This window comes from Mustela putorius, unplaced genomic scaffold, assembly GCF_011764305.1.
Source record: "Mustela putorius furo isolate JIRA1106 unplaced genomic scaffold, ASM1176430v1.1 tig00000430_pilon_pilon_pilon, whole genome shotgun sequence".
Lineage (NCBI taxonomy): Eukaryota > Metazoa > Chordata > Mammalia > Carnivora > Mustelidae > Mustela > Mustela putorius.
The window spans coordinates 16680335-16698014 of NW_025421377.1; the positions used below are offsets into that span (position 1 = coordinate 16680335).

Sequence of the window (17680 nt, forward strand, 5' to 3'; positions counted from 1 at the left end):
GTAAAACCTCTTAAGTCTTCATTAATAAAGAATCTTGATGCTTTATTTAACAAGCAAACACATTTTTCCATCTTCACATTTTAAGTAAATATACTTAGTAAAGATAATGATTGAGACATAATGGCATTATAAGTGCATCAGTTACTAACTATCTCTGGGGAAAACAAAAATAAAAACAAAAACCAAGATAACCACACATACTGATAAAGGCCAGGCAATGTGCTACCATTACAGTGTTTCCTCATCCTAATCCTTATAAGAATATTGTTCAGTAGGCAGGCTTACACATAATCTATAGATGAGGAAATAGAGATACAGAGATTAACCAATTTGCTACACATTAGTAATAAGGGGTGAAGCCAGATTTATCACCTAGATGAACTGTTTTCAAAGTCTCCATGTCAACCACACTGCTTCTAAGGAGGTCAGTATTTAAATAAATTAGTCATTTGGACTGAGCCCAATAGTGAAGGGACCCCAGAGTTGTGTGTATGTTTGCACAGGTTGTATATTTCACAATTCTACGTGATGTCATTCAAACTTGTCTGTTTGCATAGGAGAGGAACTGAGTCCTGTTTATCAATGTAATCTCAGTGCTTGGTTTATATTAGTCTATTGGTAAAAATAAATTGCATAATTAAATAATCCTGGCTCAGGGCTGCATGACACAGAATGAATTAGAACCCTTTGATGTTGCTTTCCATTATTCTATTTTTAGCCAAATATGTGCAGTCTTTTGGTTCCAAACAATCACCACTTCCTAGAGATTCAGATGCCTAGTTATTTATCAACCAGTAACAGATCCAGTGACTATCAATTGACATCCAAGGCATCAGGGGACATGCTAGAGGTAAAGACAAAAAGATCTTTACACTGGAGAAACTTAACAATAGGTAAATCTAAAATATCCAAATTTTAGTGTGTTCAATACACAATAAGCGCTCTATTGATTCAGCCTAGGAAGTGGTCACCCTGCTGGGGGGTAATGAAAGGTTTCATGTCTTGTGTCTTCAGCTGGGTCTTGAAGAATGTGATGAACAGTAAGCCAGGTTATACGGACAGCGGGAGGGGAAGCAGTTCAAGCAATTTGTACAAAACGCGAGAGGTAGACATTTATATGAATCCTTTGTGGAGTTAAAAAGAGAGAAATTAGTTCATTTGGAGGAAAGGGTAGTGGGGTATCAGCACAAAGACCCGAGCGGCTAGGCTCCGGAGCACAGAGATTCCAGGCTGAGCGATCTGGACCATCCTTTCCTGCATTAGTGCAAGCAATGAACAGCATAGAAGGAAAAAGAGAGAGAGAGAGAGGGAGAGCGAGGGAGAGAAACAGAGGGAGGGGAAGAATAAGGCAATGAATAGCAAAAGCCTCAAAAACTTCAAACACAAGAGGAGTCTTGCGCATTCTCTCTCCCCCTGCTGCCTTTAATGGAAATAATCAACAGGAATGCTGCATGATTACACTATATTTTTTCTCTGTGGGAGAGGGAGATTATGTACTCAGAACCATAAAGCATTTTGCTTGCAAAATTAATTCAAATTGACTTGCATGGGAGCACTGTCACATGAATTGAAAACAGCTGAAGAATGGTGAGAGGAGGAAAAAAAAAAAGATGATGATAAACAGCAATCAAACTACTCCGAAAAATACCTAGTGTTTGGACCCTGGGGACCTCTTCAAGGCCCAGTTTTATTTAACATCTTCATTAATGAGTGGGAAGATGGGAACAACAACAACAAAAATTCATCATATTCACCTATGGAAACTGGTACAAATAGCAATGAGAACAGAACTTTTTTTTTTTTTTTTTTTTCTGAAGGAAAAGGATTTTAGGCCCAGATTTTACATGGACCACAACATTTGGCAAAGAAAATCTGGACAGAAACCTAGAAATCCTCATATACCTAATGAGGAAAAGGGAACCATGCGGACCCAGTAGGAAACAGGTGGAAACGATATTTGGAAATGATCCAGGTGTGTGCACAGGTGTCTCACATCACAGGCAAGGTGACAGGAACTTGTACATGACTCTTTAGAAATGATCTGAAACTCTTCACATTTATGCTCCCTGCTTGGTATACAGACCAATGGAAAAATCCATCAAAAAAGGAATGAATGGGAAGAATTAAGTATTTCAGCAGAAAACTAGACAAGGTGTTGAGAATGGCTAGCATGGCTATACACACTCCAATCTGGAGGGCAAAAGAGACAGAGGTTGAGATGGAGGGAAGAAAAATTTCACAGCACGAATTTGTAAACAGGGAGGAAAAGAATTAGTTGTGGAGCCATACTTGCCTGCAGAAGTAGAACTTAAACTATGGTCTGAAGGATGAAGCCTTTACCTAGGGGATTACAGGCAGGTGAAGGCGGAAGGATTAACAAAAGGATTTCAGGGGCACCTGGGTGGCTCAGTGGGTTAAAGCCTCTGCTTTTGGCTCAGGTCATGATCCCAAGGTCCTGGGATGGAGCCCCACATCGGGCTCTCTGCTCAGCAGGAAGCCTGCTTCCCTTCCTCTCTCTCTGCCTGCCTCTCTGCCTACTTGTGATCTCTGTCTGTCAAGTAAATAAATAAAATCTTTAAAAACAAACAAACAAACAAACAAAAAAAAAAAACAAAAGGATTTCATGGATAAGGTCATTCTCCAGTGTATATTTGTGAATGTCCCTTACAATGTGGGAATGTGTTTTGAGAGCTTCTAAAGAAGAAAATATTTACAATATTCTACAGTGACTTTGAACAAATAAAGTGATACCTGATAAATAATACAAACATATCTCGACCCCACTTTGTAAGAATATACTGTGACTATTGCTAGTTCATGCAATATAATTGCATATATCAAAGACTAAATACAACATTTGTCTCGTATGCCAAGGCAGAGCTGGACATTTTAAAGAACTTTCTTCATAATTGCTAAGTTTGCATGTGGGAAATCTAAATGCAAAATTGTGCTTCTTCTAAACTTCAGTGTATGCTTAATGACTATCTTGAATTCTTTAAATTATTTATCTTAATTACCTTACGGGTTGGGTGTTCTTTTTGTTTTTGTAAAAACTAATGAATACAAAGCTACTTTGGAACAGGATTGTTCTTCATTATACTGGCATTTGCATTATATAGTATAATATCCATTCCCTTTAGAATTATTTTCTATCACTGTCCAAATAAAGTGCTTTTCTATATCCACTAATGTGTTCTTTTTTACCCACTTCAGCATTACGTTAATCTTTATTAGCCTCTCCATGCTCAGTGTGGGCCTCAATGCTTGTCATTATCTTTCCTCTCCTTCAGCAGAAAGCAAAGCCAAAATAAGATTCTGGCAAAACTTACCTTGATTATAACCAAGATGTAAGAGATTATCAGTGTTCAAATATTTCCCATCCTTTGCTTTTCATTTTGGGGAAAGTGAATCACACACAACCCCCCCCCCCACCCAACACACACACACTTTTGGTAAATCTGTGTATCAGAATAGAAAATCCAGTGTAAGTTCTTCCAGGTTCTAGTGAATCCACGTAACACACTAACAATGTATTCACAGTCCATTTTAAGTAATCTAAACCTGAGTTATTTTCAACTTCAAAAGTAAGTACACAGGTTCTCTAGCTCAAAGAAATCAGAAAATAGAACAAAGTGACACTAAAACAAGAAAAGCCACAAACTCCTGTTTTGAAGTGTCTTGAATGGAAGATTATTGCTTGTTATTTCTCCCACCAGGCAGAGATCTGGTTACTCCGTCTCTATTTTATTACAAATATGACTTAAGTCAATATTCTGAAATCTTTCTCAATTGAATAAATTATTGCAAATGATGCTAATAGCCCCTATGATCTGCATAGGAAAAGATTTCACAATAAAGCTTACTTTATTTGACTGAAAGAAAAGACAGCGAACATAAAAGAGGAGCTTGCAGGACAATTCAGAAGTGAGACCCAGGGGACTGTGTGGCTTGCCCATTGTGTGCTCCAGGAAGTACAGAGAACTCAGTGGGGAAATGGCAGGCTCCACCAAAGCAAGGGAGGCAGGTGTATCTTGTGATCTTTTGTAAGAACAACACATGGAAAAAAATAAAAAAAAGAGCAATAGTGGAATTTCTGAGACAGAAGAGCACAATCTACTCTAAACAAACATCATGACCGTTAATTTGATTCTCCCAAGAATAAGCCTTAAAACGAGTTGTTAAAATTTCTAAGAAAACAATGTTATTTACAGCTATGCTTAGAGTATATAGATTAATCAATATTAAATGCTCCAGAAGATGACTAAAATAAATTCAATGTAATTTAAAGGAAGCAAAATACATCTTCAGGTTGTGTACAGATAGGCTGATAAAGCTATGGATACAAGATTGAATATTTAAGGGAAGGAAAAAAAAAAGGGAGAGAGAAGAAAACCATAAGTGAGAAAATATTTATTTTATTTTATTTTATTTTTATTCTTTAGATTTGTTCATTTATATTAGAAAGAGAGGGAGGGAGAGAATCTCAAGCAGACCCCCTGCTGAGCCTGGAGCCTGACACAGGGCTTGATCCCAGAACCCTGAGATCATGTGATCATGAGATCATGCTCTGCTGAAACCAAGAGTCAGATGATTAACTGAGCCACCCAGGTGCCCCTAGAAGATAGTTATCTGAGAAGAGTCTATTGGTTCTGCTGTTATTCAGCCAAAGGATTCAATCAGAAAATTAGGATAAATGTATTGCCATGAAGCTTGTTCATCATTCTCTAAATATTTTCATCATTTTAAATGAAAAGTGATTTACACAACATAGCTTTTACTTTTAAAGAAAAATACATTCTTGAAGGTTTTGCTTATCTTTTCCTAAAGTCTAGATGGGGAATTTGCTTCTATACAGGCCATTTAATGGGAAAGTGAAGCTAATAAAGTCTAATTAAAATAGTTATAAAATTACAAGTATTTTATTTTATTCTTAAGATTTAATCTACTTGCCAGAAAGAGAAAGTGAGAGCACAGTAGTGGGAGGGAGAGGGAGAAGCAGGCTCTCCTCTGAGGAAGGAGACCAATGCTGGGCTCCAATCCAGGACCCCAGGATCATGATCTGAGCCGAAGGAAGACACTTAACCCACTCAGCCACCCAGGCATCCCAATTTACAAGAATTTAAAAGTAAAATCTTATGAAAACACCAAAGAAAAACTGCAGGGATAAGAGTCCATCATAAAATCGACAAACTCAGGTCCTCTTTATTATCCCTCACCCCGTTCTTAAGAATCATTATTGCTGTTGGGGTACCTGCGTGGCTCAGTGGGTTAAGCCTCTGCCTTCGGCTCAGGTCATGATCCCAGGGTCCCGGGATCGAGCCCCACATCGGGCTCTCTGCTCAGCAGGGAGCCTGCTTCCTCCTCTCTCTCTGCCTGCCTGTCTGCCTACTTGTGATCTCTATCTGTCAAATAAATAAATCAAATAAAATAAAAATTAAAGAAAAAATTTTAAAAAAAGAATCATTATTGCTGTTAAATTATGTCTTCCTAATAGGTTGAAACCAAAAAGGTTTGAGAACCTCAATATAGAATATTAATGATAGGTGTTCTGAAGGAAATAGAAATTACTCAAATAAGCAGTAAAATTTAAAATTGAAGGTAACCATGCATATTTTACATCAATTAGCCAGAAGTCAATCTGTGTTTTGCTTGTAATTTTTTGTTGTTGTTGTTTCTGTTCTCAATTAAAAGCCAGTTTTGGGGGGAAAATGAGTTTACAACCCTTCTCCTTAAATTTATTCAACATGAGATTGGAGAATTGAGTCTCATGTCTGGGCGTTGAAATATGAAAATTCTTAAAGTCTACTGACTTCATTCAATAGTCAAATGCCAAACTTATAGGTGACTGGTTATCGCTTTTAGTTACCAAAATGTTGCTGTCTGGATATATCTGGAAACAGCAATAGGGAAGCAGCTTTTAAATCAAGTAACATCCTCTCTACTTCTTTGATAGTTTAGGGATCAAGTGGTGCACTAAAATACATTATCTTATTTTATCTTAAAAACAACACTGTGAGACAAATGACATAGTAGTCACACAACCTCACCCGGCACTTAGGAAAGCCAAAATTCACAGAAGTCCCCCAAACAATAGGAATTACAGATACAGCTGGGAGTCAAGTTAATTCATTCTTTTAATGATCTACTATATAATTACATGTGTGTGTATTATATACACACAATATAACAAACACAACATAATTTTGAGCACCTATGTGCTATATATACATTTTTTTCAAATACTAATGATCTGGCAATGAATGGAATGCAACCCACTCTGGCTCATTTAAAACTTTTTTCAGGTGAATTTCCTTTTCAGCATCAATTCCTCTTTTATATAAACTAGGAATCTGGGCACCATCCAGAACCCAGTCATGTCTCTGGAGACCTAAGTGTTTGGAGGACTTCGCCTCTGGTTTAAAATAATCAGTCTCCTGGAAGAGCGGGGCTTGAAATAGAATCAGTCTTTTACAGCTGCCTAACTTTGGGCAATTCACTTACCCTTACTGAGCCTCCTTTTCCTCATCTATAAGAATAATACCAAGTATCTTTTTTTGCATTGTCATTGTTAGTGTTAAGTGAATTTATGTACTTGAAGTATTTTGCACAGGAAGACAATTAGAAACAGTGATCTGATACCAGATGTGCCAAATACAATACATGTGGTCTTCCCAGTGTGGCACAAATTACCAGAGAGACCTTGAGCAAATACTGTCACCTCTCTGCCACTTTTATACATCTATAGAAAGAAAAGATAGGACTAGAAAGCATTTCATCTACCACATTGTTCTAACACACTTTGATTACTCATTCTAAAAATAATAATGCTGCCTCAAACTCCAATGTCAGGGACTTTTGTTTTCTTCTGTGCCATATTCACTGTGCCTAGAAAACTCACTGACACATACTAAGTTCCAAGTCCTGTTGAATGAATGCATGCAGGAAATTTGCATAAATAGCAAACCTTGCTGTAACATAGTACTTCTAGATATGTCCAGATTGAAAAAGGGAAGGAGAGCTTAAGTTACTAGCACGAAGTATGTGTGTGTGACGGGCATGCACATAACACATACACATACGGTCTCTTTCACATACTGTGGCTAAAGAGCACATGCTGAAACCCTGATTCGAATGACGTTTCCTGATGAAGGGGAAGTACTCAAACAAAATCTATCTAGAAGAAATTATCTCAGCATGTAATAATCAGAGATTTTTTTTAAAGACCCTCCTGAAACAAAAGAAAATCCTGATGACTACAGTTCTTAAAGATATAATTTATTTATTATTTGATAGAGAGAGAGAGACTACACACACGTGTGCAGGCACACAAGTCGGGGGGGGCGGTGGGAGGACAAACAGACTGTGTTCTCTGAGCCCTGAGCCCCACTCCGCTGGATATCCGGACCCTGACGTCAGCACCTGAACTGAAATCAAGAGTCGGTCACTTAAATCCTGAGCTACCCAGGTGCTCCAAGGATTGTACAGTATTAAATGACTCTAAAATACTGCTAACGTTACGGACTAGCAACTTAAATAATTTGCTGACTCTCACAAAATAGCAACCTTTATTCAGCTTTGGGCTGTTGAGGCTATAGAAGGCTGCTAATTCCGGTTCTGAAACTTCCAACTAAACAGAGAAGCTGGAAATTCAGATTTTATTTGGAATATCTCAATCTTTAATGCTGACAAGGAATTCAAATGGATATAATTATATGGAAAAATAAGCAAAAACAAATCAAAAAAAAACAAAAAAAAAAAAAACCAAAACGGTTGGATCTCTTGGTATAAGGAGAATAGAAAGGCAGTAGATCAAAGAAAGAATATTTGCTGAGTGCCAACACTGGGCCAAGTTCTACTCTCAGTCCTACTATTTAAATCTTTTTTTTTTTTAATATTTTATTTATTTATTTGACAGACAGAGATCGCAAGCAGGCAGAGAGGCAGGCAGAGAGAGAGGAGGAAGCAGGCTCCCTGCTGAGCAGAGAGCCCGATGCGGGACTCGATCCCAGGACCCCGAGATCATGACCTGAGCCGAAAGCAGAGGCTTTAACCCACTGAGCCACCCAGGCGCCCCCCACTATTTAAATCTTGATGTAAAACTGTATCTCAGGAATTTGTGCTCCATTTTATTAATTTTAAAACAGTAAAGTAGGTTATCATTTTAATACATATTTACAGAAGTTCTCTTCTATGTCAGAACCAGAAACAACTTGTAGAAACACTGCAGAATGGTAACATGAGGTAGTTATAAGAAGCCCAGGAGTTGACAAGCAGAGAAAAAGTATCACAGGTGCAGTGATTGTTTCTAAGAAGTGTGTGGAACATGTGCATGACTTTAAGGGATGGATAACAGTGTTTCTTTTAAATACTTGCCTAATTCTTAGGTGCAGACATGGGGTAAATAAATAAAATATTCATTCCAAAGGCCTGAAATTCGAAAAATATTCTGAAAAGGAGAATATTCTTATTTACTTAGTTTAATAATGGCTTTCAGTCTAGGGGAGCTCTGAGTTAGATCAAATCCAGACAGCCTTACAAGAACAGTCTTCCAGGAAGCTATCAGATCAAATAATGACAGCTCCAGGGGCTCAAGTCTTTGAAGAATCTCCTGTCCCACTCTGCCTCTCCAGTGCCTGCTCGCCTGCTGCTTTTTACCTCGCCAGCCGGTTTTTGGTTTTCCAAGGCTACCTCACAGCTGGAGAGGCAGGAAAGGACATAAGGAACCTAAAATGCTAAAGCTATTAAAATAAAGTAAAAGAATGAAAGAAAAAAGACAATATCCAGTTCCAAGAAATAATAAAATTTTAACCTAATTTAATCTTTAATTTTTTTAATGCTAAAGTTAATGCTGCTGTTCTAACAATATTCCATCATTTTTCTTGCATAAATAATCCTGCATTGCTCCAAAACTGGTTAATTTCTGGAGTTCTGAAAAATTGATTCTGACAATATTTGCCAGTTTTCTCATGGCTAATACGGAGAAGACTATTTGCAGAGGCCCTTACTCCAAAATTTCTGATGGCCTCACTTTTGATCTATGTATCACCTAATCATAAATGGTAAAACCTTCTAACAATAGAGTAATATATTAATTCTTATTAGAATTAATTACACTTTGAACACTCATTTCTTTAAGCTGTAATTTTAAAATTTCCTTTATTTTGTATTTGAATGACATAACACAAAATAAAACATCTATGTTCTCTACACATTGGACAAGTGTGGACAAGTACATCCTGGGGCGAATGCACATTCACTGAGTTTCTCTACTTTAACTTTTTTTTTTTTTTTTTTTAATATCAACATCAGGCATAGCTATGTCAAAGAAACATAACTCAAAACATTGTAAGAATGTTGAAGATAAAACTCATTGTTTAAAAAACTGAACATGGGGGACCTCATGGCTCAGTGGGTTAACAACCTGACTACTTGATTTTGGCTCAGGTCCTGGTCTCAGGATTCTGGGATCAAGCCCTGTGTTAGTCACTGCACTGAGTGTGGAGCCTGCTTAAGATTCTCTCTCTCACCCTCTGCCTCTCTGCCTATCCACCCTCCCCACGTACTTGCTCTCCAAAAAAAAAAAAAAAAATACTGAAAATTTAAAAATTAAAAAAATTAAAAACAAAATCAATAGTATACTAATAATTATACTGGAAAGAGAAAGAAAGCATAAAGTTGTTAGAATGAAAAGTGCTCATTCTGGATATAAAGGGACTATGTTGCTACAACAGAAATAGTTGTGTTTTATACAAAATTCATGTACAAAATTGGGTAATCTCCCCCAAAATTTAAACTGCAAAAGCAACTACAAATCAGATTTACCCTCAAAGATGGACTCTGCCAAACCTTTTCTGAATAACTCCTGGATAGAAAGAGGAGACACACAAAACTCAATTCAAAGGGACTATGAAAAATTTTCTCAGGCTTTTAAAAAATTAACTTCAACCACACCTATCAGCCTTCATCCCTGAAAGGGCAATTTAAAATATCTACATAACAGATCAAGTTTGGTATGTGAAAAAATTCAGAGTACGAAATATAGCTATAGGTTCCCATACACAGATATTATCGAGCCATCTACTTGTAGAGGGGTCATGACAGATGAAAGAAAAAAAAAAAAAACAATTTGAGATGAGGAGTGAGAAGAGGAAAACCGAAACGAAGAAGGAAGAATATAGGAAAGGTATAAGAGAGACTGAGAGAATATACACCATTACGTTGGCACTGGCTATATTTGCTTTGTACTATACTTTTTCCCTTTGGCTTATACTTATGTCTTAACAGCTTAACAACCTGCTAATATACTTTATTTAGAGTATGTCTCTAAATGCATAATTTTTAACAACCAAAACAAAATACCATCTTAATGAAAGAATTAGGAGATTAGGATATAAGCATATAAATTATGAATCACAATAATTAATACCACTTGTTTTACCTCCATAATAACTCTGTAAAGGACCGAATAACATACCTGATTTTGTTCCTCAAATGCAAAAAAAAATAAATAAATAAGTCTTGACTAGTAGGGTTATGACAATGTTAGATTACTTAATAACCCAAAATTAACTTTGGAAGTCATAGGAACTACTATTTCTGTGAATAATTTTCTAAATGCATTACTTATATACACTATACTATAAAGTTTTAAATATTCAAAACATTTAAATTATTTTCTCAAAATAGAGTATTGAAAAATACTATTTGTCCTTGCCACAATATAGTTCTATAATGAATTTAGGTAGTTTGAGTCTGAAAATTATAAAATAGGTAAATATTAAAGTTATATATAAATAAAAATCTCTCAAAATATATTGTTTTTAATAAAAGTCATGCAATAGTTATTATTTTCTGTGTAATATAATGATTTTATGTCACACTATTTTACTTATATTAATATTCCATCTGATAATATAGTATACTTTTAATTGAACAGAAGATAATCAAATACTTTTTAATTTAATCCATGTATTAAGACTGTAGTTTTACTTAATTTTACCTAAAACACATTATTTCTAATGTATACCAGTAAAATAAATTACTAGCAAAAACAACTGCTGATTATAAAAATCTTCCAATGAAACAGCTTTCTGAGAGTTTTCACTGAAGAAAAATTTAAGAACTGAAAGAAAACTCTGATTACCTACTTGATTGCCTAAGAAACTTTTAATCTCAGTAAAATATAAAGGAATTTCTTATATCATCTTCATTCCCTAATGTAGTGAATAAAATACAAAATAAATTGTGCTTGAATCAACACTGGTCATTGACATGTTAATCTTTATTTCCTAGTCAATATAACCAGGATAATAGCAAATCAAAACATTTTCAGTTAATTTTCATTTTTGACATTTAACATGATGTCCACTCAGGTAGCTTAAGTTGTTGGGAAAATATAATAAAGGCTTACCCCATTTTTCGGAAAAGCAATCCATCCCAAGTCCCCCATGACAGTACGTGAATCCAGTAAATTCACTGAAAGAAAAAGAACACAAAACTGAGTCAAATGTATAAAAAAGTATCACTATTTTCATAGTCTTTATAAAGTGAGTATTTCTTACATAGCTGAAATTAAATTAAGTATTCCTCATGAATACAAGAGTTATAATTTAATGAAAACACTCTTTGGATGCGTAAGAACAAGTGATTTTGAATAAACATGTGGAGAACAATTATAGCAATAGTACGTAAACAAGTCATTACTCTAAGTGCTCTTTTTTGTCAAATAAGAATAAAAGAAAAGAATTAGTAAAAGGAAAAAGAAAAAAAATGAAAGTCCACGGAAAACTAAGGACTATGTCACTCCTTTAAAGGCTCTCAATTTGGGGATTAAGCTGCCATAAATTTGTGACTAAACATAATGTATTTTCTTCAGGAAAGCTATTATGAAGCAATTAACAAATAATTTACATTAAACAGAAATAAGCTATCCCCAAGTTTCTAAGAATTTTTTGGTGTGATATTAACTGAAATCTGTAATCCAAATTGCAAGTTCAATTAGGAAATAAATCCACACACGCATAACTAAGCCAAGAAAATTATAGCAGCTCTCAGGGTTGTTGCTAGAGTTAACTGTCCACTGCATTCCCCCAAATATCTTCTACTTACAAATAACCATAGTCTATAATGTGCTTCTTACAGAACTATCAGCTACATTTTTGAAATGTAGACCTCAATTATGGTTGGAAATACTAAAATATTTGGAACTGCCAGAATGGCAGCCCGAATATCATTATTACAAAAGGAAGCCATGAAAGACTACGTGTACACACATGCACTCACAGATACACACACACACAGTGTTTGTATTTCAACAGGTTTATCTACTGCTCTCCCTCCCCGGGCCCAAATTAAACTAGCTTATGGGATGTTGAGTCGTCAAGCTGTCAAACTGCTTCAGACCTGGGTCACAGATGATCATCCTTCCAGCCGATTATGCCCATTCCACGTGATCTACCTGGCCCCCCAGGCAGCTGAACCAGTTTGAATGAGCATGGCATATGGACCCAAAAGGGAAACTGGGTTATCCCTAGTCAGAGGTACTGAAGCTTCTTCCTTATACTACACTTCAAGAACCACTACCTTGAAATGCTACCAATTTGGGGGGAAAAAAAAAAAAGAAAAAGAAAAGAAAAGAAAAAAAGTTTCTATCTGTAAGTGTGAAGCTGGAGTACTAAAGTAGTAATACCTGATAGACTGAGAAATGTGTTACAATACTCTTATACCAAAATATAAGGTGATGGGGTGCCTGGGTGGCTCAGTCCTTAAGCGTCTTCCTTCCCTTGGTTCAGGCCATGATCCCAGGGTCCTGGGATCAAGACCCGCAATGGGCTCCCTGCTCCTTGGGGAGCCTGCTTCTCCCTTTCCCACTCCCCCTGCTTGTGTTCCCTCTCTCACTGTCTCTCTCTGTCAAATAAATAAAATCTTAGAAAATATAAGATGAAATTATTAAAACCAAGGACATTAGGATCACAATTGAAATAAATTTTCTATGTGTTATAGAAGTTATATGCATTTAAACCTTATTATCCATTGTTTTATTTCATATAACATATGCAAACATATATGTCTTACTAAGTTAACAGTCTGTGTAATACTAGTTATATAAAGAGAAATCAAAACTTTACAACTATCATATGATCTCCCTGATATGAGGAAGTGGAGATGCAACATGGGGGCTTAAGTGGGTACGAGAAGAATCAATGAAACCAGATGAGACAAACCATAAGTGACCCTTAATCTCACAAAACAAACTGAGGGTTGCAGTGGGGAGGGGGTTTGGGAGAGGGCAGTGGGGTTATGGACATTGGGGAGGGTATGTGCTATGGTGAGTGCTGTGAAGTGTGTAAACCTGGTGATTCACAGACCTGTACCCCTGGGGATAAAAATGTATCATATGTTTATAAAAAATTAAAAATTAAAAAAAAAGTTTTAGAAAACACAGAAACATACTCAATAACATATATATATGGCAGCCTTCTATGATATGTGTGTACTCAATATACTTGTCTATTTCTCTCATTAGGTTCTGCGCTCTTTAACTCTAAAAATCCATGCCTATAGAATGTTTGCATCATCTTTAGCCTACACATATCAGAGTGGCTTTATAGAATAATAAAATAAATAATTTGTTGGATTATTCTTTTTTAGAAGAAATTGGGCTAGCTGAAAACTCTTGTTTAAAATGATAAAAAACAAACCAGAACTATCCCACTAACCACTGACCTTGCAAATCCACCAGTCATCCCACTAAATCTAATTTTTTAGTTAGATCCATACTCTTTTTACTCTATTGTTGGCTTTTCTAGTTTCCATGGGGATAAAGCTACATTAAACTTAAATGTCCTTGTCCTCATTTTAGTTTTTCTGGGACACTAGGGCTATGTCTAGACATGACTAAATACCATGGGAGTACAGAATCTAAATCGTTATGTTTATTCAACCTTATGATTCACTTGATTCACCTTTGATATTGAACCGCAGCATATCTGTGTAGACCTGATAAAATAGAGCAAATCAGCAAGCTAAAGGCCTTCTACTATGATGGCAGTCAAACTAAACTTAATCCTGTAGTGGCAAACTGATGTGAATAGGAATTCTAGGAATTCCTAACTAGCCTGTCATGAGAAAAACAACATTCCTGGTAGGCCTCTTAGTAGCATGTGGATCTTCAAATGTCCATTACTACCAACAGAATTCCAGATGTCCTTCTTAAATTTAGTTACCTTCACGTGAATTAACTTTAATCTAAGTTGCTATTCTTAACTCTTTTTTGGCTGAAAACATATGAGTGTATGCGAAATTAAATGCATGAATTCAAAATACTAGCTGGGCTGTTAATACATCTATTGAGAATTTTCAATATTGGCATACGTTACTAAGCACGTGGAAATACCCACAACAGAAATGTAGACGATCCTTCTTCTGATGATCTTGTCAAAAGTTCTTCTTCAAAGAAATAGATTAGGAATTCTGTCTTATAAATTAGGAAGTTTATAAGACATAAACCTATGTCATTTCCTACTACTGTCTAAAATTGGTTTTGTTTTGGAAACAGATGCTTTCATACAATTCACAATGCAAAGAAGATACTTATACATATGATTACTAAATTAGAAATTTTTAAAAAAGCAAAAGTAGATGTTTCAGGCAATTACTTGCAGATTACTATATTATAATTCTGTTCATATAATTCAGAGGAAACTGGAATTTGATGCCTCGGGAAAAATAATTAAAATTAGAGTTAGGTAGTAGATAGATTGATAGAGATATTTACATAAAGATAGAAATAGATATATAGATGTACGGATACAGAGATATGGAGAGCGTTAGCTTTCTTATACCTCCAAGCTTTGCACGTGCTGCTTCAGCTTGTCCTTCCTGCCCTTTTGAATCGCCACCTTCATTTATCCAACAAAACATATTTCAGGAACTGTTACCTCTAAGAAGGCATCTGTATTCCTCTTTCTTAAATCTAGATAAAGTATTATTACTGAATAGTCTATTAGCACCCAATCATTATCTCCAAAACACTGAATATACAGAATTGTATTGTTCCCTTAAAAGAATCCCATGTTTGACTCATGCCTATGACCTAGCCTGCACTCAGAAGAGCTGAATAGCTGTTTGTCTTATTAATGAATCATTTGGTCAGTGGGCAGATCAGGAGGGTGTGTCTGAACCAACACACACCAGTGGTTCTCAACATGGGCATCTGATAATGTTTGGAGACATTTCTGATTGTAAAAAATGGAGGGTGGGAGGAATATTTGCTACTGGATTCTCACGGGAAGAAACCAGGTATGCAGCTAAGCATGTCTCAGTGCACAGCAAAACTTCCCCACCCCAGATAATAAGAATTATCTGGCTTAATTTCACTAATGCCAAAGTTAAGAAACGCTGGTATACACCTATGATGCTATCAGAAAATGTCTATTTTCATATTCTTTGTGCAGCACAGCAGTAGCATGAGTTTCATTAATAGAAGTTAGCATATTTGGAGGCATTCCTTATAAATAAATTAAAATACTCCTATTTAAGGAAATAAGAGTAATAAAAATTGAAATCACACATGGGGGAAATAGATTATTCTTATTATCCAACACCCTTAAATCATGTTTCAAGTAACTAAGATAACTATTATTATAAGTGTTCTTATTTATGCTTTAATGATTTCTCAACATTCATGATGGCATGCATGAAAAAACACGGCAACACTGATACTATCAATGCCTCCATTTCCTCTACTACTTAAGCTAGTAACATAAAAACCAGAAGTTTAGACATAGGGTATATATAAATGGGCATTTTCAGAAGTTCATTACCCAATTTCATTACCGAATTTATTAAAAGGGGAGATTGGCAGTAATGGAGCACAGTCACTAAATATCTTCTATGCAACAATTACAGTAATTAAATTGTTCTGAACAGTATATATGCTTGTTGTAAATTGCAATGAATACACAATGAGTATTGATCCTCATTGTACAACTTAATTAAAACTTGTCTGGGAGAAGCCACTAATGAATATAATTAGAGGGAATGTTTGATACCACAGTTACTCTGGAAGACATTAATTAGATATCAGAAATTTTATGGAAAATGTTTTTATTCTATTATTTATATTTTAAAAATAAAGTCACACTATTAAACTGAAAGACAGTCTTCAAGGTCATTTTCCTCAGCCATTTTATAATTACAATGAAAATGGGCATATTAGTTGGTATTCTCATCAGTAATTAAGAAGACTGATTCTCCAGGAGAAATAACTCTTCAGGGGTCAATGAGTATATAGTCTATTACAAATTCCTAAAGTTAATATAGGAAAAAAAAAATTAACTAATACAGGAACTTTTAGGAAGTAAAAATAAGTTAACTGTCTATCCAGACAAATAACAGATTACAACTGAAACTAATTCAAACTAATCTGAAATATACTTTAATTTTATTACTATACACTAAGAAATTTAACGTTTTCTTGAACAGAGAAAAGCCTTTAAAGAATTTACTTACAGAAAAGTCAGAAAGTTGTTAACTCATTTTTTTGGTTGGGATTCAAGAGCGGGGGAGGGAAAGGATAGAATGAGTAAAATTTAATATGCATGAGAAGATTGCTAAGTTCTTGACTTCACACATTCTAACAATTAAAGATTAATTTAAGTTAATAATTCAAATATGCTCTTCAGTGATTATAACTTTCAAATATTCATAACTTTCCGTGTATCATTTTGACTCCATATCTTCCTCCTTAACATCTTGCTAATATTAGTCATAAAAAGCAGAAACAAATTTGGTAGATTCTTCAGGAAAATGATACAATCACATGAAGGTGTTTTGAAACTTTAGAGTCAAAAGACAGCCCAAGGACACTCCGACCCACCACCATTAGTTGGACAAGGCTCTGAAACAATGTATGATCCTTGATAACACGAAGGTAAAATAGAGTGCCAGTGGCATATTCCTACACTTACTTTGTTTCTATTTTTCCCTATCTTTACATAAACAAACAACACGCAACTGTAATGGTATAGTTGGACCTTCACCACAGCAGGAATGACTACTTCGGATTCATAGCAGAGAAGATGGCACTGTTTTTCTTTAATGGCAGTGAATCAAAGTCTCACTGAATACAGTAGGATTTTGATAGGTGCTTGCTTATTGATTTCCATTTAACAATATCAGAAAGGCTACAGGATTCAATTATAGCACATATTTTACTGATCTGTGGGAACAAACCCCAGATGTACAGCTGTCCAGCCTCTCTCCATGGTCCCAGTCAGCACAGATGTGATTTCTTGCTTCCAGGCTAAATTTTATAATTTGACAACTGCTGCAGGGAACCAGGAACTGTTGACAATATGAGTGCAGGGAAAGAGTACATGTGTTTCCCATTGGAAAACTAAATTTGTAAATTTGGTAAAAATTATGTTAAAAGTTTAGGAGTGTTATGTAGATTTCTGGCAGCCCTCTACGTGAAGGCAAAAATCCATAACTAACAGTGTTTCTGAAGACAATGAATGTGAGAATTTTTTTTTTTTTGCCCCCAATTCTGAGCAACCCATGTGTATAACCTCTTTTGGGGGTGGGGGGAGGAAGAATATGGAAAAAGGATGAATATAGAAAAATTAAAAAAAAAATTTATTCAGTATATACTATGTGTCAGATGTTCTATCAGGTAATT

At 35.5% G+C, this 17680-nt stretch overlaps 1 protein-coding gene across 6 annotated transcripts in view; it reads right to left on the reverse strand.

Moving 5' to 3' along the window:
* EPHA5 (EPH receptor A5) overlaps positions 1–17680 on the reverse strand; it is a 355011-nt gene that overhangs the window by 310226 nt on the left and 27105 nt on the right. For all 6 annotated transcript variants that reach the window (XM_004764303.3, XM_004764299.3, XM_004764301.3 and 3 more), the window contains exon 2: positions 11411–11475. In XM_004764303.3, the coding sequence (XP_004764360.1) occupies positions 11411–11475 (65 nt within the window). The remainder of the gene's footprint in view (positions 1–11410; positions 11476–17680) is intronic.